General features: G+C 37.4%; 1 protein-coding gene across 2 annotated transcripts in view; it reads left to right on the forward strand.

Annotated features, from left to right (window-relative positions):
- Positions 1–26650, forward strand: part of LOC124170962 (ras-related protein Rap1) — a 76043-nt gene extending 49393 nt beyond the window's left edge. For both annotated transcript variants that reach the window (XM_046550050.1, XM_046550051.1), the window contains exons 2-5: positions 16515–16724; positions 21385–21513; positions 23247–23399; positions 25046–26650. In XM_046550050.1, the coding sequence (XP_046406006.1) occupies positions 16542–16724; positions 21385–21513; positions 23247–23399; positions 25046–25132 (552 nt within the window). In that variant the 5' untranslated portion in view covers positions 16515–16541 and the 3' untranslated portion in view covers positions 25133–26650. The remainder of the gene's footprint in view (positions 1–16514; positions 16725–21384; positions 21514–23246; positions 23400–25045) is intronic.
- The last annotated feature ends 30 nt before the right edge of the window (positions 26651–26680 follow it).

A 26680-nucleotide genomic window follows, 5' to 3' on the forward strand; every position in this document is an offset into this window, starting at 1 on the left:
CTCCATGGGCGACAGTGTGTCGTCGGTGGTGGTTGCTGCCAGTCTGGTCGTGCAGACGCGCCTTCGCATTCCGGGGGCGTCCCCAGCGCGTGCGCCCGCACTCCAAACCAAAAATACACGCACTCTGGTGGGCAGCTATTCTGATCCGGGGGCGGACTGCCTCCTCGCTATGGCTTCCGCCCCATGCGGCGCCGGATGGTCCCACGGCAGTGTGTCCCCAAGCCGCCCACCCGCCACCTCTCACGCTGTCGCTCGGCGGTTGCTCGCCATGGTTGGTGTTGTATCAGGTTCTTTCTGGGCGGATGTTGAAGGCGATTCTTTCCCGGCTTGAGCGCCGCTTGCGATTCGTTAGCGTTTCGTCGTGAGTCTTGTCGACGTCATCGTGTTGCCATTCGAAGCGTCGTCGATGTTGGAAACCGTTGCAAAAAAATGTAAAATTGACCAAAAAGACGGCAAAAATTTACTTTGATGCGTTGCGACCACCAGGATGAGGCTCACAGTAACCCGTTAAATATACTATCAAGTTCGGTGAAGTTTACGTACTGAATTCAAGATTGAGAATTGGCGACAAACAACGATACAACAAAAAGCTTTCGACGAGCGTTAGGCATTGCCGTCGAAAAATCGTCGTATGGTGGGCTATTAATATTGATATGACTGACTGAAGGTTTGCAGGAAATTAAATCGATAATATTTTTATTACAAAGTAACATTTGTGTACAGAATAATTTGCCTGTACCTACTAGACTGAAATGATCGTATAATGTTCTTTGGTCTAGGTTTCACAACTTTTTACTGTCATCTTTAAGGCTGAAATACTTACGTTGCTGCGGTAAGTGTAAATATGGTGAATAATGTACTAGAAGTGTTCATTAAATTTTCACGATATTTGTACTACTTTGTTGTAACTCTTTGTATTTTATCCCAGAAGGTGCTTGTAAAATGTGGAGAAACGTGGGACTAAGAAGGGAACAAAATTGAAGATCGATCGTAACTAACTTCGAAAAAGTAAACTTTGATTGAGAATTGCTAAGAAAGAAAAAAAACGCCAGGAAATGAATTTTATTTTTGGAAAGCAACGTGAAAACGAAAATAGACCGGTGGAAGTGGGCTGTGCATATACCCACTTGGTTCCCTTGTAAACTCTTTTGCCTTCACTGACTTGCTTCCACCACGCATATTCCTGCTTTGTTGGAACTAGTCCATAGCCGGCGGAAGTTTTTCTCGGGATATGCACGACGTCAACTTCTCCATCTTTGCTGACGTTTCGGCTGGTGCGCCGCTTTCCGTCATCAGTAAATAGAAATTCGAAAATAGAGACCCCGGGCGCAGGGGCGGAAGCGTAAATAATGCCGTAAGAGAGGAAGTGTGTGAGTAGCCTTGGTCACGTAACTTGCGATCCCATTCCCACCCACGTAAATACTAACAGTGGTCAGTCAACTGTGTTTGGGATCCTAAACGCTTGGCTGCCGCTATCAACAGAGGGTTGACCGTACCCGATTTTCCGTCTTGTGTAATTTACATGTCTAATAGTCAGATAAAACCATACAGCAATTCAATTCGCCCATTTGTCATTCAACTCAGGTTATTTTTTTATATTATATTCAGGATGTGAGCCTGGTAAATACCGTGTAGATGGGGTATTTATAATGAGTTATATACCCGAATATTTTCGCTCAGTTAAGGGTAGTATAATTTTACGAAAATAGACACTTATGGTTTTTATGGAGAAGTCCGTCAATGCATGTTATTCAGTGACAGCGGCAAGAAATTGTTATTATGTGGCAGTTATTAGTAAATCTTTTGTGTCGTTTTCAGTTAAATTGTCGCATGAGTAAGTTTTTTTAATAGTTTTAAAGTTTTACAAACAAGTGAGGAAAGAAATATAGTCTAAACTTAAGCCAATTCTGTCTGCAGTCACATTTCTTTCGTCTAATTCTATTTATATTACCCTAAGTACTAGCATATTTAAGAAATATTTGCCCTAAATATGCTAGGAAAAGGGAGCAAATAGAATGGCAGCATTAAGGCTTAGGAGAAGACTTGGGTAATGGAAAGCCTGTTCTTATTTTTGAATGGGAAAGTTGGAGGCCATTGGAGCTCGGAGAATATCTTAGGGAATCCAAAAAGACCCGCCCGCATGCGATACCCTCATTAATCTATGGAAAGCACGCTCCGAGCTTGGTGGCGTTATAATGGTAATTCAATAACATTCTCTCACTATGAATTGGAGCTGGCGGAGAAGAAGAACGCTAGCGTTGACGAAGAATCATGTGCTGAGAAAGAATGACTACGGGGATGTGCTTTGCAATCTCTATAAGTGTTGAAGTAATCGAACAAAAATATTGCTCGAGTGTTCGGCAATCGGAAAAATGAGTACTCCAAGCTTCCGCAGTAACGTATCTGAGAATGTATATTTTGTCTTAAAAACCAGTAAAATAAATAAGCCATTTCAGTTGAGAGGAGTTTCTCGTGAATCCTAAGAAGACGTGATGGCAAACTAAACCATCATGGGAGATATAATGCTTGGTTTTATAAAAATAATTCGATAATTCGAAATTTCAAGCCTTATGATATTCAAAACTGGAGCTGTCCGAAATCGACTAAATTTTTGCATGCCTGATCGACCCTTTTCAACCCCGGTTGAATCACACTGCGGTCTCTTATAGAATTTCTGCGACTAGCCGGTGTGAGATTATCGAACGGAAATAAGGCATGACTTGTGAACAAATATATACCAAAGTGGTGGGGTTGGTCTTCCACGGAAGGGGACTAGGTTTTGGAGGTGGCCCTCAGAATGCCTTGAGACTTCTGACTTAAACTTCCCCATCTTTCCGGAATCCCTCCTCACTTCCCTTTCATTATAAGTTATCTTTAAGCAACCCCTTCTTCTATCCAGTTTGGGTTTTAGCTTTTATTTTGTGGCCTAAGAACGTCCCTCTTAATTTCTGGCTATTTCGTGGAGCATCTAAGAAATTCAGGTGCCGCCGAATGTGTGCGAATGCTTCGAAATCGAGTATTGGGCATAAATGATACCTAATGTTTGTGGCATCATATCTTTCGTATTTTTTACACGAATTTTAGTATTCTTGGCGTTATTTACGGTATTTTCTCAATTCTTGATAGTTTTGGACCTTACAACCACATTTATAAACTGTAAGCAATAATGAGATAACGAAAATTCGCATTCGCGAAAATCATGGAGCCCTACTAAAAGTGATACTACTATCAAGTGATGCCTACTACTAGTAGGTGTCACTTGATTCGTCTGGGATTAGGATTGGTTCGAAATATACGGCTGCAGTGGATTCGTTTTCAAATCGCAAGGTCATGCGTTCGATATTTAGTAAGTGAAGCCATTGGTGTCACCGATAAATGTTTTCCTTCCCTGTCAGTGCCTCAATTTAATGAATTGATTGAAGTAAAATCTTAAATGTCCTAATTCATAATAGGAATTTGTATTTAGTATCCGAATATCAATATTAAAATAACCTTTTTCTGTTACGTTTTATTCGATTCCATAAATTGCTTTGTTCCGATATGCGGGAGCTAAAATCCGACTCGCTACTCTCACTGTTACACGTGTAAAACAAATCGTGGAAATGACCCCTCTTCCGAGAATTTCCGTTCCCAGGCTGGAAATTTTCCGCACTGTTACCAGCACTTTCATCTTTCGTTTATTGTTGGTGTGGATTAGAATAAAAAAACACGCATTTTCAATGTGTTTATCTTTAAAATCTTTTTTATTTTATAAGATTAGCTTCGATTCAAACTTCAAAGGTTCCATCTGGATTGATAAATCTAGATTCGTACAACACGGCGTTCTGCCCCACGCTCCTTCCTTGGCGGAGTGGGTCCTAGCGTCACTCGCACCCTATGACGTCACACACACCCTCGTGTCTACTCGAGGTGTCCATGTGTGCGTGACCGGCTTTTCGACGAGTTTCCCGTTTACGGGGGCAGAGGTAGCGTGCGGAGGATAGGAACACAGCTGTGCGTGTGTGTCTCGTTTCGGATGTTTGTGTTATTTTTACATGCAAACATGTTTAGACTCTTGTGCATCTTTACTTTTCAAGTATATTTTTAGTTCCTCTATCACTTTTAATCCGATTTTTTTTTGTGAATATAAGTTATTTTCCATGATAATTCGGTGGTCAAGAAGCTAAAAACTCAGTTTTATTCCGATTATACTTCACGAACTCAATAGTGTTCGTTAAAATCGCTTTCTCACGGGCCAAAAACTTAAAGTTTCGTAGATGCGTCAGCCCCTTGGTCATCACATACGCATATCTAAGGCGAAAGTATTAATTCCTTTTCACACGAATTGCCATGAGAAAAATTCCCCATTCCGGGCATCTGCGCAGACCACTGCGCTATCCAGGTTCCTGATTTCCCAAGGCAATTTTACCGAGGCTCATGGTGTTAGATGTCATGCCATTGTGGTCCATCAAGGATGGCAAGGAGGGAGAAAGGACGTTAAGGTACAACCGGTTGAGAGTCCGAAACGTGCGCTAAAGCAGCGCATATGTGTAATATCTCAATCCTACCGCGTGTACTGCGGTGAAATTAACATCAATTGCTATTGCCATCTCTCTCGTTTTCAAATGCGGCGTGCCAAAATACCATATCTCCTTGGGTGATTTGAGCGGGTCATGGGGAATTTTCTCTCATAGCTATTCATGTGAATTTCAGCGCTGTTCGTGTAGCTGAGTTGACGTATTAGACATGATGTGTCGTTGACTCCACTCCCGATCCCCTTATTAAGCGTTCAAATTAGGGATCGATAAATTCTCGATTTTTATCTCCATTTCTCGAGATAAATATCTTTTTCTTAGGTGCTCGAAAGCATATCTGGGGGAATTTAATTTTTCCTATCAAGAGGAATGCTTTGATGGGAACTCGGTTTTGGGAATTTATCTCGGTAACCGAGTAATGGGGTCTTTCATAACGTCTTTGAGTGCCTCGTGATGACAGCCTGTCCCGTTTCACTCCCTATAAGCAGGGTTGACATCATGTCGCTCTGAAATATTCTTATTTTAGCCCATTTTGGCATCTCTCTCGTTTTCCATGCGGTGAACAAAAATATCCGTATCTCCTCGAGTGATTGGTGTCGGGTGTGCATCTTCTCCGCCTCATGTTTTGGTGTGCTGGAGCTATCCTTTTCTGAAGCTATCCGCGTCTGTATTTTAGCGAATGATTGTATATCTACTCGCGTTAGATGGTAGGAACAATTAATATACGACGCGATGGAAGTCCATCATGATTTAAGATGCATGATGAAGAAAGCATGTGGTAATTGTCCACCGAAAAATATTGTTATGCGATAGCGCTTAAGTTCTCGAAGCCAATCGTGTTTGCATTATTTCTGTGTGGAAAACTGTGAGCGTTACCCGAACGTACCTTTGTAGGTTATTTTGTGTATCTATTCTCGCTGTGTGGTATATCCAGCATTTACTGCGTGCATGCTTCAATCAACTATTCTTTCATTTTAGAGCTGCCTCTTTGAGCTTATGATTCATATAACTCTAAAATGCCGCAATTAGAGGAATCGTAGTGATGGATGGCAGCGAACTGGGCATTGCAATTCTAGGATGATTAGGTATGAATAAGGCTTCCAATTAGGGATTATAGGAAGGTATAATATTGAGGTTTTTTTATATGTAATCCTTGACGTTCCTCGTCAAAAGCGAACTATTGAGTCCAACAGGTTGGCATTTCCCTCAGTTATCAGTTCCAATTTATCTGCCGTTGAATTGAGGGAGGAAAAAGGTGTTCTCGATATACCACCCTTAGCTTCGCTCGGTTGGGGTACTAGTGTCTTCTGTATGGTGCTGAATGCTCCGAGTCTTTCGAGCAGCCCAATTAAATCCAACTGAAATCCTTGCCTCATTATTTATGATCGAATCAATGCATGTGTATGAGTTAGGTCCTAATTTATTTCCTTCGTATTCTTCTCGTGTATTTTTTGTGTAACTTAATTGCATGCATAAATACGTTCAGTACTCAGCAGTGCAAACCTATGGGGAATATTTTTTAATTAGAGTACTGCTGCCGTTGTTGTTGGTACGAAGTTTAGTCTCTTCAAATGGATGCTGCTTTACAGTTACTGAGGTATGCATCTTTTACAGTAGTTTTACTATGAAATGAGGTCTTCGAGTCTTCTTTTTTTCATTAACTTCGACGTGTTCATGTAACTTTGGTTCCTCATTACTTTTTGCTTTAAAATTAAACCACCTATAAATATTTTCAGCTTCAGATGAAATATTATGATCGAGTGATACGTGAATTGTCATCACTCGTTAAAATATTGTTCAACGAGCACTTTTGCGGGGGGTTTACAATTAATTCAATTCCAGTTTTTCAAAACGTGGCGAGGATTTAAGGTGCACGTACTTATTATGATCCCGGTATTTATTGTCTCCCCTTCTACCCTTTGAATTCTATTACGTCTTGGATCACGAGGTGTGGTGAACTCCTCGGATGATTAAATTAGAACGATCGTAGTTTTGACTCGTGATGGTGTCTTCAGTTGCATTTGAGTTGAAACCCGGGATGTCTCGATAAATATCAATAAGGAGTTCACCTTGTTTAAATGGAACTTGGATGACTTTGAACTTAATAATGCGAAAGTGTTATCAAATTTAAATATTTTTTGTTTCGTGGCACACAACTTACACTCTGCTGAATGATATAGTCTTAACAATTAGCGATTCTTACACTGCATAATTCAAATAAAACACTATCAAACTTTTTCATTTTCTGCTTAACTTCCATCATGTTACGCCTGAATGTGTGTCCTTCATAACTCGTTTTTTCGTATTCCATTAGACTAGGGCTAGATTTTTCTCTTAGCCTTCCTTTTAGAGATTCCCTCCCATTTTCCATTATTTTATGTTTCTTACGAATTCGTCATTCTCCGCGAGTGGTATCGCTCACCCATATAGGTCTTTTCTTTGTGGTCGTGCTAAAAATATTTTACCCCTCTTCATATCGTCTGTGTATTTCCTCGTATCCGATATTATGACTCCACTTAGTATTCAAGAAGAGTAATGAACGTGAAAATACCTCTGAAATGGAAATGGTGTCCCAAGAGGCCCAATTTATGCACTTGCAGTTATAATATGCATATACATTGTGAAATATGGAAGAAAAAGGATAGCATTGAAGAATGGCCCCAGAAGCAGTTAGGATGGGTAGTAGAAGACTTTCATCGCCTTGAAATGCATTTTCCTCGTCATGAAGATGTAATGGAAAATATCACTTATCTGGCAAAGCCTTGCACGAAACTCGGTCAGTGCGCTCCAATTCATTCGGATTGTGCATTGAAAACCCTTAGTGGAATGAAATCGTGCTGTGCACTCGTGCAATCTTTTATTTCTAGGATACCAGATTCATTGCATATGGAAGTCTAGTGGAATGCCACTTATAATAGTATCCAAAGATTCAAGCGAAATGGTTTGGAAATTCTGCATGAGGAGATAAAAGATGCATTCTCTACAGTTGAAGCCTTAAAAGGACTACTTAGCTTTCTTCCTTGGATTCGATGCCTCACTTATCTTCATGTCCTTAGTAATATATCGAAACGTAGGTGGTGATAGTTAGGTATTTTGAAAGTTTTATTTTTTGGAAAATTGCTCCTATATCTTCAACCAGCCCACCTGTAATATTTTTACGAAGTTGATATCGCACTTCATGTCAATTTTGGTTCCAAAGCCTCACCGAGACGTGGGAGATGTAATGGTTTTTATTATTACATTGGTGGCGATTCTCCAATTTTAGCCACCTTATGTAAATCCCTGTGCGTGTAGACGAAAAGAAGATGCTGGTCTACCGTCTTTCGGATGGGATGATCTGGAACACACTTCGGTTTGAACCTCGTTTACGATTATGACAATGTTTTAAATAGCGCTTTTTTCGGAGGGAGCATCCCTTCCTCGCTCCGCCTATATTTTTTAATTTGCACGTGTTAAATAATTAGGACTTCATCCTGAAATATGATGAGGCTACTAAGTAGATCCTTGTTATCATTTTCCATTGTCTCGAAGTTTAAAATCGAACTTTATTCCGTCCGTTTGTGTTGCCATGCCATGCCATCCGTTTGTGCCACATTTAAATCCATCTAGCTAAAATTGAAAGCTATGTCGCGTCGCTCTTACACGAGAACAGTTCGATTTATTGGCATCCCGCTAAGTGATCTCCATCCCCTCTTTACACTTCTTTTTTGTATTGCTCTCTCGCTTTTTTTGTTCATATAGTATATGCCAAATGTAAAATTTTTGTATCTTAGACACAGGCTAATGGTGGAAATTGTCTTCTCTAAAACCACGAAAATGAAGTCCGTATGTATTGAAGGGAATATGCACAACTCATTGTTTCGAAAGAATTGAACGGAGAAAAGTTGAGTATAGGCATGGATGATAATGATTATGATGGACGGGTCCGGTGAATCAGAAGGGACGAGGGGGCGATTGCGGGGGGCTCCAGAGGATATTGAAGAGCGAAGGAGTAGCGGCGTCTCTAATGGAAGGTAGTATTTTCGGCAAGCGAGGGAGGAGTTGCTGGGAAATTGGTAAAAAAAAAGTGATTTTATGTGAGGCCAGATTCTGAAGTTAGCTATCCGGCGCCCATCAATCAATGTTCTAATGTAACTCACCCATTCCCGTCGGCCACTGGCTTGGAAATGGTATATCGGAAGATTTTTACTTGTACGCAAGAATTGTAATTTTTATGCTCTCAAGTATTGTTTGTGTGCTCCTAATTTATTTAATTCACCATGCACATATTTCTATATTTTTCCAGTCATTCTTGGGATTTTCTTATCTTTGCCAATTGTTTTGTTTTACCCATAATATTCTAAGCATAGACTATCACATCCCCCAAGAACTAAATATTATGTTTAAATAGTAGGCGTGTGTGATATTAAATACTCTTTTTTGATGCTTTGAAGGGAAATTTAACGTATGACGGCATTAGTGGCGATGTAGTTTGAGCATATCGTGCGTTACAGCCGTTTAAAATTGGTTGCGCCGCTGCGGATATCTCATGAGTTCGTTCACCAAACTGTATCGGTGTATTAATTGAAAGCATCATTTTACTCTTGATTTTCTGTTCTTAGTTAACCCTTACGAAATATCTACGATATAGTGAAAAATGGAACAAATTACGGAGGAGGTTGCCCTTAGGCAACTGAATTTAAAACAAATATGTGCTTGCAACTTGTAAATATTGCTAACCATATGTATTCTTCGATGCTAAAAAGCATATTAGATAAGTCAATGATTAAATTTTTCATTGTAGAAAATGATAACCAATCTATTTATACTTCAGTCCCAGCCGGTGTGTTCTAATTACTGGGGAAGTAGTATGGGGGAGTGATTACGTTTAACTTCTATCGTGGTTATTTCCTACGGATAAATCAGTCGTTTTATGTGCATGTACTTTTACAGAAATTAAAATTCTGAACGTTTATGCTTGCATCGCTGTAATAGTCGAAATTAAACTGCGGATACTAATGGAGTCGCCAATTAATGTTGCGCGGTAAACCCAAAAAATTAATGAATGGCAGTCGGTAGAGCACTTCGAGGAGGACAAATTTTCTTGAAAATAACTCGCCTATCTCGATTCAGACTCCTAGCTGTAGTGAAATATTTCAGGTGCGCTTTGAGGGGGAACGTGGGTATATAGGATATGGGAACAGAATTTTTCAGGATGGAGCTTAGAACTACCGATCGATGGCCAGCTCCGATGCCCTCCTGTGTCGTATCCTCTCCCACGCTGCCGATGTTTTCATAACAATCCGCCTTGAAGGCGCTTGAAGCATTTGAAGGTGTAGTGGAATCTAATGTTATATATACCCATGTTGCATAATTTATTGGTAGAATAGTTTGCGAATTGTGGTCCATTTTGATTAAATAGTGGGAATTGGGAAGAGGTGAAAACGTAAGTAATATTGATCGAGTTTATATCGGACCTTACTTGGTAGAACAGCGATACTTTGCTGAAATCATTCTGTGAGGCTCCTTTGATATTAATTAATGACGGCAGCAAATATCAGTGGACCATACTGCATTATTACAATCATTTATTTATTTGTGAGAAATATCTTTTGGTGTTTATACAAATATCCAATATTATTTTCGATGCTGAGCCAATTTTTTAGCTTGACGCGCTCATAATCACAGTGAGATTTAATATTTATCTTTTGTGATGCCTTAATTTCGTTGAGCTTGTCTCGCATGTTTTTGTTGTGTCTTGGGCTAAGAATTTTCCCATCGGACTGCTTGACTTGAAAATTCTGCTTGCCTGCATACTTGGATTTTCGAATGTTGACTGTGACGTCATCAATTTTGAAGGGGAAGCCATACGTTTTCAACAATGAGGGCAGGCGAGAATTTAGCTGTGTTAGCAAATACTCTTCCTGTCCACAAGTAGTGGCTAAAAACTGTTGACGTTTGGCTAGAAAAATTGCTCTGCCCTTTACAAAAGGTGGATGATCTCGTGTGTTGTTTCAGCGAAGGGGATTCTTAAGTAGCTGGCTAGGGAAAGGCTATTTTGGTAGATTTTTATCATTCGCCGTTGTTTTATTATGGTAATATAGCTATAGTGCCAGCTCGTGATGATGCGGTATTTATTTACATTTATTTACTAATACTTTGCATATAAAAAATACTTTGCCCTTAAAACTTCAGTCTTAACTTCAGTTTTATTTCGTGATCTACGAACGAAAATAATGCAGAAGTGCGTCTGCAATCATTCTTATCCTGGTTTCACAAGCTTGTCGATGAAGTTACTTATTTAGGCATAACATATTATTTACTCTGCCGATGAGTACTATGTCTGGATTTATGGAGTAAAATAGAGTAAGGTAACGATTCATAAATGAAATGAGTTTGTGTGTTAATCAAATGCTATTTCGTGGATATTTTTATGAATGAGAAATTCGTTGGAGGCTCTACTCAAAAACTATTATACACCAGACCCGTTTCGATGTGTTAACGTAGTTATTAATTGCGTCCCTAACGTTTCTCTTTTGTTTACATGTAATTACTGCGTGGGGAGTGGGGGTATGTTAGGACGAAAAAGAGGGAATTACGCTTATGAGGATTATGTGAGAATATTTAAACACGTGGTGTGTATAATTACGTTTTTAAATGGAATCTGTGAAGGATCTTTCGTTTATGGCGGAACAGCTCCACTACACAGAATACGAAAGATCAGGTTTCATACGAATTTTTTCGTTAAAAAGTTAAAATATCGCACTGATGACATGAAATTGATGCCCACATTTTTTTTACCAAGAGGTCCTTTTTTTCCTTTTAAGAAGATGGTAATGTAGAGATTTTCATTAACAATGGAGCGGTAAGGATATGTTGGACGGCAATCGGTAATGCTTAATGAGAAGGAAGTAATTTGAAAATTTATTGGTAACGGCGTTAACTTTATATCTGCGTGCAACATATGAAACAAAATGAACGAAAAACACTTCAGAAAATTCCGCTTCTATGTGGTTCAAATTGTTCCATTGTTGGTGGAAAGTTTCCTTCACGTCTCTCCAGAAACATGACATTTATTTGTTAAAATTGTGTCACAATCGATGGATAATAAATTATCGGCGTATTCAAATCCAACAATGTCACGGAGATGGTAATATTGACCCACTGGTACTCTGCCAGCGTGTTTCTCGCTTCCGACCCTCAGGCGCCGTCATTATGGCTAGCTCAACTGTCGCCGGCCACGGAACGCGGGCGGAATTCCGGAGAGTAACTAACTCTTGACGTCGCGGATACCTGAGGAGCACTTAGCACGTAGATTCAAATTCTTGTCGCCGCGAATATTTTACGACTCTTACAAGAGTACCTAGAAGGCGCACAGGTGTTGGCGATTCACTCCCGAGCGATTCTTATGCTCTTTAGCTCGCGCTCATGTTAATTCGTCTTCGATAGGAATAGACTAGAAAAAACATATGAATATGCATTCATCGCCTCATTGTTAACAGATATAACAGTCGTTATTTACTACTCGAAGTTGTACTCTGACTTAGGTGTTGTATCAAGCTTGCGTATAGTGCTTACGTATAATTCTACACGTAACCCTCGCTTTGTTATGGTTTTAACAAATAATGTAAGAGAGTTTATAAAGAAAGGTTTCATTTTGCGATTTGAATCCGCAGAGATTTTTAAGGGGGCTGATTTTGTGTAGGATTTTAAGCATTTCACATTTTGATTATGCTTTGTAACTATTACGTGGCATTCAGCGCCTTTTGCTATTGTATCTTAATAGAATTTTTACCATAGAAATATCTAGAAAACGTCTATTGCGTGGTGATATATAATATGGTGGTGCAAGTTTCCGCGGACTGCACAAGTTGAACGGATCCATGGAATGAATTGGCGTCGCATTGCACTGGTCTTCTGCAGTCGTAGGAGTTAGATTTAGTAAGCTCAAAGGCCAAAGAAAATAGATATGAGCATTACGGAAACAGGCAAAAGAGAAATAAATATCGAAATCGCCCAAAATTAGTTAAAAAGTTCGATTATATCTAAAAATGATCTTTTACTGTGCCATCTATATTTATATAAAGAAGCAAATTACATTAAGAGACGCCTTTATTAGTTCTTTGCTAAAATAAAAAAGGTATGATTATCTAATTAAAATAATCGTTTCTTCTTAACTCCATCACCTTTTGAGTAGAAAGAAGTTTTACACACGAAATTTTCCAGTGTGCATTAGTGTCTAATTTCAGTAATGCTGCTTTTGCTGCAAGAAAAAAGGAGAATTGTCTTAAAATGAAGCTTGAGTATACATGAATTTTTATTTGGTGTATTTTTTGCTACGGTTAAGTTTTCATAAAATTTGCGAACAAACCAGGAAATATACTAAAAGCTAACATGATCATCATCAGTATTTGTGATTCTCCGAAAAATATGCATGTTTAAGCGGAATGAAAATCATACGAGACTCCGAATAACCTTAAAAGATATAAATACCTAATTAGGTATTCTTTTAACTGTGAGAATAAATGCGGAATGGGTATAATCATCAGGGTGGTGATAATATTGCCTGCCCCACATTTCTGTCCTCTGTCACTCCACAGTTAATCCCGCTGGTTTATCGGCCGTATTTATTTTTAGCCTCGGCCAAGGGAGAGAGCAATGCTCAGCGAATGTAATACGCTTGTAGATGTTGTAGCGGTGGGCTTATGGCGACGGTTGAATGCCTCCTGTGTTGCTCTGCTCTAGTGCCTGAGCGATCAAAGCGAGATTAGGTCGCTTGAGTTGAGAAGCCAGCTGCCTGGACAACGCCTCCCCGAGCAACCTCCCGGATCGGCTTATTCTCGAGATAGATGGTTTCGTCATGAAAATAACCACGACAGCGCGGACTGGGGACAAGTGATTCATATCAATCGCGTGGATGCCATGATGGCGGTTGGCAGAAATCAGTCAAGGACGGTGGCAGTCGAGCCGTTCCCCTTACCTTACGCGGCTGCGTAGTCATAGGTTATCATTCTTTCCGTGATTCATCGTGGTCGAGAAAGGGGTTCTGTTTCAGTTAGCTTATCCTTGCGACGGATAGAAAAATGTCGTTTTCATTCCATATTTGGAAAATGTAACGTCGAAAATGAGGAGTAGTGAAGAGTTTTTGCTCGATATTATCGCGGGGTAAGTTTGTCAGGGTTGTCTTACGAAGGGTCTTACTCTCATTTTCAGATATCCACGGGCAACTCCATGTCATGGATTCAAGTCATCGCGCCAGCGAACATTTTACGACTCCTATGATAGTACTGCTAATTGTACTCCAGGCTTCGTTTTCTGTGAGCTTGAAGTCTTCTACACAGACGGATATCTATTTTTTAAATGGCATTATTTTAGAATTGTGTGGTCATTAAGTCAAATTTACGCTAATTTCGCGGCTATGTATGGATGCCTTTGTGAATGGAGCTTTTTTCCATTCTCTGTTTTCTTTCGTTCATTCAAAATTTATCCTAACTTAAAGTTTTCACTCGATTTGAGAATGAACTCGATTATTTTTCTTGGCACATCGCCTGTTATTTTCCATCGGGACCGAGCCAAGAAGTGTTAACTATGATGAAATATTGGATAGAACTTGAAATTCAGATAGAACGTGTAAAGGTATCCAACAATAATATTTGGAAAGATTCTTTTACATTTCCGGGAAGGGGGTGTTCGAGCTGAAAGGTTCTTAATAGCTCCAAATGCATTCTGTAGAGAGCATTTATTGAAGGGACTCCGTAGTGGGACGCTTAAAAATCGTGTCCTATCATCGCTTAATTTTACGTGAGCGTTCTTTTATACATTAACTTAAGCATAAAATAAAATGATCAAAGTGACATTCAATTGCGCCCGTTCAGTTTGTGAGTTGGGAGAAATTGTGGCGGTGAAAGATAAGAAAAATGAAATTCCTCATAAAATCGTACTTTTTACGCAGTATGAAGGACGATCTCAACAGGTGTTATGCAGGTCTTCATGGTTAGTTCAATCCGTAAGAATATTGTTTCATGTTTTTCTCGCACTCCTGATCTCTGTGTGGCATTATGTGGGTCAATTACTCCGCGCTGGAGTCACGTAATCTGCGACCTAGTCAAATGCAACGGGCAGTAGATGATTGAAGAAGGAGGTGTTTGTGATTGGTTCTGCTATCTCATGCGTATCCGCGACCTTGCGTCGCGTTTTTGTTTTCCTTCAATTCGTTCTTCATTCTCCGGCCGTAGGTCCGTAAATGCATTGTCCGCGCTGAAGCAGAGCCCCTAGGGCACTGCAGTACTTGCGTCGCCGCTCATGCGGGAGGTAGTTTATTCCACATTAGTGAAAAAAGGGGTAGCTCGATCATGGTTTTATAGCGTCAAACCACTCAATTGGGAGCAGGAAATTTTATAGTGTTTTTATATCAATTATGTGAAGGATTAATCATATTATTTAATTATTTAGGAGGAAAGTTATGAAAAGATAATACATAAGTAAATTAAGTAATAAATAAATTATGAAGTTTTTTTAGGTGCCCAAATTTGGTTGTGATGCATGAGTGAGGTGCTGTAAAGTCAAGCCTTCAGAAAAAAATCGCGTTTAAAGTCACATTTGCACGAAAGTCCTTTTCTATTAAAATCAAAAAGGAGCAATTAGTGGTACACTCCCTCTGAAATTAAACTCTTGCTTAGAATAGGTGAAGGTAGAGCTCATCCCAGACTTAGCCACAGGCATGTGAATATCACATTCAGGGTTCTTTTCCTTGGGCCACCTTGCACTTAGAGGAATTAATTTGGGGATATCTGAAAGATTTTCCAGGGAATTGAACCCAGAACTATTCCATAAGTAGCCGACCACTCTACCCACTAGTCTACCATGCTCCGTGATATGTGATATTAATTAATGACTTGATTGTAGGTCCTATTTATAAGCAAAATTGAAGTGTAGTTCTACGTATGCTGAACCAACCAGCTTTAAAAAGTGTGTTGTTGTATTTGCAGAAGTGCACGTTTCTATTTGATGAACCTGAAGGAATTGCCTCTTTTGAAATTCTTTTGCCAAATTATTATTTTTTGTATTTAAATGGGTGCAAGGTCATAACACATTACAGACTCTTAGTCTATCACTGAAAATTTTCTATACTTTTTGTGATGACAAATATTTTTATTTCTTTCCTCAATATCATTGTTAAGTGGCAAGGTAATTCAAGGACCATCATCTGACATTGTATGACTGGTCAAAATTTTGAATATGTATGATATTTATGTCCAGTCTGTATTTCAAGTATGCTATGAGTTTCATTTATTCAGTAATGTGCTTTTGGGCTACTGGGAATGCTATTCGGTCATAGGTTATAAATTGAGCCTTCTATTTGTGAAAATTATTTCAATGCTTACTATTACTCAATAGGCCCATCAACAGTTGATTAATTCAAGTATACAGGGATTAGTCACAGTGAAAACTTTACGGAATCATCTGCAAATGCACAATTTTCGCACCACAGTTGATTATTTATGAAGATGACCTGGTTGGAATGGAGTCTATAAAAATAACTATATCATACTTGGAAAATCAAAACTCCTGTATATGACCACACTGATGAAGTAGTCAATCGAGCTGGAGTAATCTTAGCTTGATTTTTGGAATAATTCTGATATAATATACGTATCTCGAGGCACCGTCTGTACTTCCACTAGATTTAATTTGTTGTTTCGCTGCATAAAATTTTACATGCAATTTGAATTAAGTGCAATCAGGTATTGAAAATTGTATGGCAGCTCCTGAGAATTAGTTGTGGCTAACAACAGATACTGCTTAGTCAGCGTGGAGTAGCATCCTTTATCCACCTTAATGTAATAGTGATTTATTTTATCGTGAATAATTTTGAGTCGGAAATGCTGTGCACTAAATTCTCAATTAGACATGAGGTGTGGGTTCAGTTTGGTTTATATTTTTCTGATTATTCTCTATTGTATTTCATTTGAAGTATATTTGTCGCAGACCATTGAAAATAGTTTTTTCTTTTTGTTACAGGTGTGGAGTGGCGCATTGCCGTAGAGGATGCGTGAATACAAGATAGTGGTGCTAGGAAGTGGAGGAGTTGGCAAGTCTGCCCTTACAGTGCAGTTTGTGCAGGGTATATTCGTGGAAAAGTATGATCCAACTATAGAAGACAGTTATCGGAAACAAGTAGAAGTGGATGGACAGCAATGCATGCTGGAGATCTTAGATACAGCTGGAACGGTAAGTTTGTGTTGTGGTGGAAATATTTTAGCCTGTTTAAGCAATTATACTTTATTGCTTGTTAGCTAAGTGCATATCTTGTAGCTCCATAACTGAGCCAATGATTTTTGTACATATGAATGAAATTTATCTTAAAATATTTTTTAGGACTTACATCCCTAAAAATAGATGAAAAAAATACATAGAGAATGCATGGTGTAAATTTGAAAAACCCTGAATTTTCGGCGACTTATCTTCATGGGATTGAAAATAAACTTTGTAGATCCCCTATGCATAATATAATAGTATTCTATAATATTTAGATCCCCTGTCCATAGGTATATATCCCCTTTTTAGATCCCTGATGAATAAAATTTATCAAGTTTCTCATTTGTTTTTTGGGTTTTGAATTTCATCTTGCAACGAACTGAAGCAGAATTTTTCACTATTGCCTAGGGGAATGTTGCTTAGGAAGGTGGAAAAGTTTTGGTTAATGCATAGCAAGTTCTTTTTGTACAAATGCCATGTGCATTAAGACTGTAATTATCACCAAGGCTTTTGAGTGGTCAGTTAACTCCAACAATTCATGAAAAAAATGGTAAATGAAAAGGAATGATATGAGTTCTAACGAAAAAGGATCTTCCCCATTCTGCCATTCTCCTGAAAGTTGAAAATAAGGAATTGCAGAAGTTGCTGCCCACTTTTCATAAGCTGATGACATCATTAGAGCTCTTGCTCATTGACTCGTTCAGGTAGAACCTTTCATTAAGCGGATTAATTGCTCTGAAGGGTGCAAACAACAATGATCCAAGTTTACATGCAAGGCCCATGTACTAGGCCAAGAAGTAACCACGTGGCATGAGCTCTCTAAGTTGTCAATTTATCTGCCAAAGGTTTAAGCCTGTCAAATTTGGCATCGTGAATAGATAGAAGTAGGCGATAGATTGTTAAATGGAAAAATATTGGTCACTTTTTTTCAAACTCTTTCACAATGAACAATATAAGACAATTTGTGAACAAGCCCATTCTAGAGGAGAATAGAAGTAATTTTAATTGAATAATCCCTGTACTGCCTTTGATTATAAAACATTTATTAAATTTTATGCTTTTGTCATAGTCATATATTTCATTGGACTAGGAGAAATTGGGACGTAATGGGTGTTTTAAATATTCCCTGAAAAATTGTCCTCTTACATAGAATTTTTGGTGGAGGATATCACTGGTATTGGATGTTGCGTCATCCTTAAGACAGTTATTGTCAAAATTCACTGTGGACTTATGAGTGAAGAATACTGCCTCCATGGGTAGAATTTTAGTTTTGAGGTTTGACAGAATCTTTATTGTGCGTACTTCAGCCGAATTCTTTGAGACATGGGTGTCAAAAAAACAACAATTTCAAGTTGGCTTGCCAGTTTTTCTCTCTGTATGGTCTCATTTTCAGTGATGTAAGAAATAATAGTGTAATCCAACATGGTTTTAAATTTATTAGCATTAGTGATTTGCCACCAATTGACATCATCCGGTGCACTTGTATAGTTTAGCACTCTGTATTTACATTATTAGGTTTACTTGAAAATATTACTGTTTCTACCATATCATGCGTTTGAGCAATAACTGCCACTATTTAGTAAAATATCCTCTCACATTGTGTATTTATAATAAATTTAGGGTAAAAGCTAAAGGATTTTTTAAAGCACTTTTTCATTGTGATCAAGTTCTTATGGAGGGAGCCAGATTTGAAAAGGTCTCTGCTCTTAAGAAACTTTCAAGCCTCAAAAGAGGTAATGCTGGCAGACCTTCATCCCATCTTGCCGCTTACCTTTCAGTGTCATTACATTAGTTTATTACATATTTATAGGATATTTTGACATTTTGCCCAATTTTAATGAGTACTTTCAAATTGTAGAGAGCAGTACAATGTTAGTAAGTTTATACATTAGCCTATATTTACTCTTACCTTTAAAATACTTAGTTTTTTCTCTGTGACGCATTCATTTTAAGTTTGGTAATTATGGATACTTTAGAGCCAAATAATTTAATATGAATCCATATTTTATTGTTTAATAACTTTGACTCACATTCATTTGGATAGTATGACCTCTGAGCATGTACATGTGGAAAATTCTTACGTCCTTTGTGAAAATAAGCGGTGAATATTTGACCATTTGGGATGTATTTACAAGGAATGCCTAGATTCTAAAGGAAGATAAATATGAATGCATACTCTTATGGTGGATAATTCACATACTATTAAACCAATGTGGAGGACAGGGAATTTCAAATATGTAATGAAGTTGTGCCAAAAGCCTTACTGGATGAATATTCCCTGCTAATCTTAATAAAATGAGAGTCCTAAAAAAGTGACTCAAGCTATTATGTTGTAATGCAGCCAACTATTTTGCAGTTCAAGCATTCTAGTCATCAAATTCTTGTTGGTGCTTCGTTGATATAATGAAATATGAAATTTTATTTATTTTTTTTTTTTAAATGCTGGAATTTCGTGAGCTTTTTCCTATAATTGCTTCACTTTTAGTGCTTTCATTCCTAATTGAAATTGTGGCTTAGGGCACTACCTGTTAGTCTGTTTACATTGAACATGAAATTCATAAGCTTCATGATTTTTCCAGAGGACAACATTTAATTGTTCTGATATGTTCTTCCTGAACACACATTTTTAGTTCTAACTTAAGTCGTTTTAGTGATATCATCTTTAGCCACCGTTGTAGCTAGACTTTCAATGTTAGCTGACATATAGTTAGGCATACAAAAACTTGAAGGGCCTCGTAGCTTTGGCATGAAGATGATACCAAAGTATCTTCATGAAAATTTTCCCTGGTTGGGCAGTCTATCCCTACTAGAAATGCTAGAGATAATGGAAGTTTACTTTTCTTTGATAGAATAGAATCCTTCATCGTAATAATTTTTTCCTTATCTCATTTCTTTCATTGTGCCTTTTAGGAAATAATTCTAATTTTATCTGTCATCACCCCTTAAATGCGTTATATTTTTGAGAACCAAATGTTCCATTCTTCTATAATTTTTTGTCCTTCTTTCTGTGGTGTCCGCTCCCCTTTCTGTGGTGAGAAATAGGATTGGATACAAAATAGGATAGGATACATCAGCTTTTCCTCCTCAGGCTGAAAGTACTTTGAGGATATTTATTGGTTCATTAAAAAACCATTTTTTGACCTGATAAAATTTTGATTGTTGAATTTATTTTTCATTTGGAAAATAGGTGTATTGTGACAAAATTATCTTATTTGAATTGTTATAAAAGAAAAAAATTAAAAAAATATTTAAAAAATTATCATCATATGCAAGTTCATTTTAAGTAATATAAAAAACCTGCATATGGATACACGAAACAAAAATTGAATGTTTTCCTAAGTTTTAGTTTTATTAAATTTCCCCTTTGAAGTTTTCTTGCTGATACCCAAGGAAGGAGGTTAGCACTAACTTAGTTTAAGAGCAAATTAATACCTATTTTTCCCAAGGCCCAATAGTTTCTTGAACTACTTTATGCTTTTCTCTTTAATACCACCTTGTTCTACCTTGCCTCTGAATCAATGTTTTGTCCAATGCACATCTTGCTATCAATCAATATCACTTTGCCTTATTACCAAATCCTATATTCCTCATTTGCCGCCCCCTTTCTTTTCTTACCTTTTCTTGACTTTTTTTAATATACGATATAATATTTCCTGGAGTTTAGGTCAATTTTAAAACAAGTTTCAGCCAACGTTTCGATTTATCTTTAAATCATCATCAGGGCTATGTAAGAAAAAAGTATGAACAATATAAAATACAAAGATTAAAACGATATACAATATTTATACATAAAAAAAGATAAAATCGGGTTTTTTATACATGTGAACATATTTATTGATGTTTTGTTGCTAAGGTATTGCCACACCTAGGTTACCATTAATTTTGATGTTTTTGTTATGATTAATTTTGATTAATTTGATTGATTTTGATTGATTTTTTAAAAATAAATTGAAACGTTGGCTGAAACTTGTTTTAAAATTGACTTAAACTCCAGGAAATATTATATCGTATTCTTTTCTTACCTATAGCAGCACCTCAAAGGCTGTGATGTGATTTAAATTATCCAATGTGGTCTAAATGTTGCTGTCAATGCCATATATCATCATTAAATGTGCAATAAACTTGCTAAAAATTAAGTAAAAAATGTTGCTAATTTGTAACATGATTACATTTTGTAGGAATTTATTGTAATTTGACTCTAGGTTAACATGGGAGCCTCATTTTATATTCAAGTATTGTATTTTATATTATTCTCTTCACTTTGCATAGCATTCCAAGTGTTTCTCTTCAAATGGAATAATATCAAACATGAGTGGTTAATATGCCTATAATTTGCACTGATCAATTTCATTCAAGTAATAAATTGCAATTATAATTTATATGCATGACATAGGGTTGCCTTGATGGCCTATTGCTCCTCTTCAGTGCCAATAGAAAGGAACTGTACTTCTGAAACTTCATTCATTGAATTGAATTCATGTTACCTCTGACATTTGAATTATTGTTTTTATTCCATTTTTTATTCTTGCTAGATATATCATGTGTATTAATCAATGTGTGATTGATGAAGCCTATTATGTTTGTGTCCTGATTAAATGTGGTATTAATGCTTTCAAAAATTTTTCTCTCACAGGAACAATTTACTGCAATGAGAGATCTCTACATGAAAAATGGGCAGGGCTTCGTTTTAGTGTATTCCATAACTGCTCAATCTACATTCAATGATCTTCAAGATTTACGGGAGCAAATATTAAGAGTTAAAGTAAGTTATTGAATTGTATATCAAGGACTTAGAATGTTTTTGGTGCCAGATAGTCGTAGTGAAGTTTTTGTTAGGGTGCATCACTTATATGTTAATATTCTTGCTTTGAATTTGACTTAAAGCACGGAAAAATGTGAAAATCATTATGGGGAGGAAACATGTAATTTTACATAATTTTTTGTAGATGCCTTGAATTCTGGGCATTTTTCTGTCTGTGCCCAATACCTCAATGCATGACGCTATGGCTAATGGGCTAAAAGGCTATGTGTAGTGTGTTATCTTGGTGTGCATACAGCCATTAGTGGAAATGTCCTGTTTGCTTTTGGTTCTATACCCAGCCTCTACTATTGCCACAAAAATCGATTTCTTCGGCATCTGTTTAGGTTGATATATGTAGAGGAATTATGCATTTGCAGGAGAAAACACTCATTATTCACCTTTTATTCATCTTGTTGATTATGAGAATAGATTGTGTCTACTAGACATTTTTGCAATAGGAGTGGCAAAGATTCTGTCATAGAGTAGCACGGGGCAGAGCATTCCAGTCAACAGTGGTAACACCACTTCGTAACAGTGCTTCTGTGTAATTTTCCCATCAAAGTTTTGAGCATTTATTCATATCTGTAATTAATAAAAGTGCATATCTTTGCACTTTGACTAATCACAGATATGCACTTAAGGAAATTAGGACTGTTTGGGCTGTAAGTTTGAGTTAATAATCCATATTCTATTAATTAAATGTCTATGGGAAATTGTTCCCTCAGCTCTTATAAGATTCTGTCGAAGTCATGAGGGGGACATTGGGCATAGAAATATGTATTAATTCCTCCAAAATATTTTTCAAGTGTAAAAACAGAGGGATGGGGTTGGTGTGGATGCTAGTTTGTTGGCTTCCCATCCTAAGGGTCCGGGTTCAAATAACGCAGAGATTATTGAGAAAATGCCCAATCCCTGCTTTGTGGAGGATTCTTCAAGAGAAAGTGTTTTGCCTTTTGGATTGTGGTTGTGGTCCCATCAAAAGCAGGCTAATGGCAGTATCAGATATTTCTCCATCCTTTCTTCCCTTCCCTCATGGTGCAAATGCCCTAAACCAGCGGTTCCCAAACTTTTTCTTTCTGCGACCCATTTTAGCCCATACGTTTTAGCCGCGACCCCCTAAAAATGGTTGTCTAAGTTTAAGTACATAGTTCACTTTATTATTCGTATACATCTCGCGACCCCTTTCCGAACGGCCTGCGACCCCCCTGGGGGTCGCGACCCCCAGTTTGGGAACCGCTGCCCTAAACTGTTGGTCGCCTCCTCTGAATACCGTATTATACCTATAAAAACTGAATGAATCTTAGCCATTAAAGATGGCAACTTAAAATTTGACTCTAAGATATGATATGTTTTAACTTTGCAAAAATATTACCTAATTGCAATTGCATTGCTCATTTACTTGAACTAGATTTGCGCCTCGTCAATTGAAATGCTTTTTTGAAAGTGTATCTTTGGTGTTTGTATTTTTGCACCTGTTAGTTTGAATGTGAGCCAAGTCTCTTGTTAATGTCTGGAAGAACTGGTGGAAGAAAGAACCAAAGAACTGTACAGACTTGTTACTAGTGCTTAGTATTCACCCTATGTTATTTGCTCCAATATTGTGAGATGTATGATTGTTTCACAGATTGATGTGATGCCTTTTGTGCTCATAATAATGCCTAGCATTTTAAAACCCATTTCTCTCCTCTTGGAAGGATACTGATGATGTTCCGATGGTCCTGGTGGGAAACAAGTGTGACCTGGAGGACGAACGAGTTGTTGGAAAGGATCAAGGGGTAACCTTGGCCCGTATGTTTAGCTGTGCATTTATGGAAACTTCTGCCAAAGCAAAAATTAATGTAAATGATGTAAGTATCTTCTCTCTCTAAGTTGCAATTCATGGTATGCGGTTGGGATTGCTTTTTAGATCATTATGAAACGTAATATTCAAAAGATTTTTGACAGACCAATTGCAATGTCTCGCAATGAGTGGTGTACCCCAAATATCCAAAACTGTGTTTTGGACTTGTTGATTTAATTTCTATAGAATACCGAATCAAGAAGGAAATTAAAATAGGAGTGACAAGAAAGGGGATTAATTAATACTCAATTCTATTTACTTGAACCATAATTTAATACAATAATGGGTGAATGCAGTGGACTCGGTGATTGCAAGGTCTATTGGTCGAAATTTTTACATTAAAAATGGGAAAGTTCCTACTCAAGGTAACAGATGTTGAACATGTATGATAAGGATTTTTCCATGCTAAATAATGAATATCAATTTTAGATGACAAGAAGCATTTGAAGTCCCCCATGCCTTTGCCGTGATTGCCACATAAAACCTTTTGATTAAAACAATATTTTAGTAAAGAATTGCTTTTTCTGTGGCATATTGTGGTATCACATGAACAACTTCAGCTTTGACTTTTTATAATTCTTTAGCAATTGAAGAAATGTGCTGCACAATATTCCATAGTTGTTATTTTTACTCAATCCAATTTCATATATTGTAAGTTATCCCATTAGGATTTTATTCTTGGTAATGTGATTTAAATTAATCTTTGTTGAAATTATACTAGCGTGAGATAGCAAATCTGTCATTTTGAAGCATATGGGTGCTATTAAAATAAAAAATGCCTTGCATGGCAAAAGAAAACTCCCTCAGTTAACCTAATCACTGAATTACTTTTTTGGTACATGCATGGTCACTTTCATCTTTATTGTATAATAATCAAATGCATTGCTCCAAGGCTGTCTCATCAGAAAATGTTGTGGCTACGATGCTATCAGCACTTGCAGATTCACCTGATATCGTAGCACTAAAACACCAGCTCAAAGTTTAGAATTCTGGAACCAGCCGAAGCTTCCTCTTAATTTCTCGGAGTAATCACCACCCTCATCTTCTTCAATAGATTCAAATAAAGCCACAGGTTTTGCACAAATAACTGCCTGTGATAGGGGAACATCATTCAACCGTTTATATTCAACCGCATAGACCCTCTACGTTGAAGTCAATTCACCCAATAACCTATGACAGCAAAAATGACGTCTCAAACTGTAATGTTTTTGCCCTTTGCACAGCAATGGATTTCAATGAATATGTAAGCAAAGAATAAAATATGAGGCAAGCGGTACTATTAATATGCGCAAAATGAGTGTAATTTTGTGTGTACATGGCGCAGGTTCACATTTTATCAAGAGAGTATTAAAGGTTATTTGATCAGGCTAAGCAGCGTTGGAATTTTTCCCCGAGGATCGAATTTGCACTAATCGAAATTGTACTAAGCGAGGCATGGGTGTATTTATTTAACATCAGTTTTGGGATATTTTAATGTGTTTTTGCGAAGGAATAAGTCAATGTTATTTAAGATTCAAGTCTTCATTTTGCCAAGTTTCATCAGCATATTGTTTTAGTTCTTTATGCACATTGATTTATTATATTTAACTGCCTATACCAGTGTATGGAAGTCTATGATTACTAATATTTAATTTCTTATTGCTTACTTTTCAGATATTTTATGACCTAGTTCGACAAATTAATAAGAAGTCACCTGAAAAGAAGCTGAAGACGAAGAAAAAGGCATGTGTGCTTCTATAAGACTAAATGGATGAAAATGAGGATCCAAAGTCTATCCAATGGAACTGTAAATAATGTTGTGAAGTGCGGACTGGCAGGAGGGTCTTCCTCTATGGTTATCTAATCAATCGTCACTTGTTGTTTTCCAATCTCTGTGGGACTATGAGATTTCTTCCAATGTTTTGCTACCGCTTGCCAGGGTGAGGTTTACTCCTGGGCCCTGGAATAATGATGCCTCCATGGAGAAGTGAAGCAAGAAAGAAAAGCGAATGGTGTGAATGTGAAATGGGGCACAGGAAGAAGTGGCCCTATGATTCTTGCGGTGAGTGCACAAATATGGGTATTGAAGTGCTGATGCCATACTTCTGAACTTCCTCGAGGGCCTACTGAGAAGAATGAATTGACTGTGTATAGCACACTTTTCTTGGAAACTTTGTGACTTAATTGAACATAACAGATCTCACAAAATATTTCACAAAAAGTTTGTAGTTAAACTACATTCTCTTTTCAGTCTGTGGCCTTATTACTTTGTGTACGGTAGACTCCCTTTCAGGTTGATGTACTAAACAATGTTTGCGTGTTCTAGACTGTAACCTTTGCGAAAACATTTTTACTAACCTGAGTTTTTGGAAATAATACGTTGTATAGAAGAAAGTAGAACCTACTGCCATGTTCATTCACCAATTACATTTGTAATCCTTGCACGTCTTCACTGTGGCTATTATATCCAATAGCTCTTGACTTGTCCCTTCAAAATTTTGCCAAGGTATCTTTGTAAATCTGTGCAATTGATCATGGTGATAGTCTTGACCACTTTTGTATTGTATGTAGAAACCATTCATAATGCAGCCACATTACCTAGTTTCCTTGGAGTGTTTGTGTGCTTAGAGAGTGGGTCTCTTTAGTTAGTTCATTAGATTTTTTGACTATCCTATTAGTTATTTGTTATGCAAATGTATGTATTTGACTTGTTGCTCATTGGCTGTTGTAATCAAGATTGTTTGTATTGCCCATGTGATTTATGCTTAAGATCAAAGCAATTCTTTTCTTACCTGAATATCTGGTATTTCTCTTCCTATGCACACAACAAATACATTCTTCCAGTATTGCAAACACAGATGGAAGAGCAAGCAGTTTGGAGGTCATCTATTTGTTAAATATATTTTTCAATGTAATTTGCCCTGCAGAAACCTATGCTACTGCCAAAGGGGGCCATGTTATTTTGATGAACTTAAAACATTGGTATGATTTTCAAATCTTTTTGTATAGGTTTTGTGGCAGATATTGTTTCGTGTGTTTTAGTCAGGATTTCATCAAAGAATTATGCAATTGACTCATGAACGTCAGCCATGAATACTTTTTCTCCAGAGATATCTAATATTTTCTGTTAGACCGGCTCTGAATCATTGAAAATTCTTCAGTTCACTTGCTCCTAGGGAAATGAATCTTTAACAAGGCCCTTAATGATCACTCATGAATATTTGCCATTTCAATCAATGTAAATGCTTCAGTGAACTGATAATAAATGATTTTTCTGTATATCAGATTTTTTCATTGACTATCACTTTT

The sequence above is a fragment of the Ischnura elegans genome, chromosome X (assembly GCF_921293095.1).
Source record: "Ischnura elegans chromosome X, ioIscEleg1.1, whole genome shotgun sequence".
In the NCBI taxonomy this organism is placed as follows: Eukaryota; Metazoa; Arthropoda; class Insecta; order Odonata; family Coenagrionidae; genus Ischnura; species Ischnura elegans.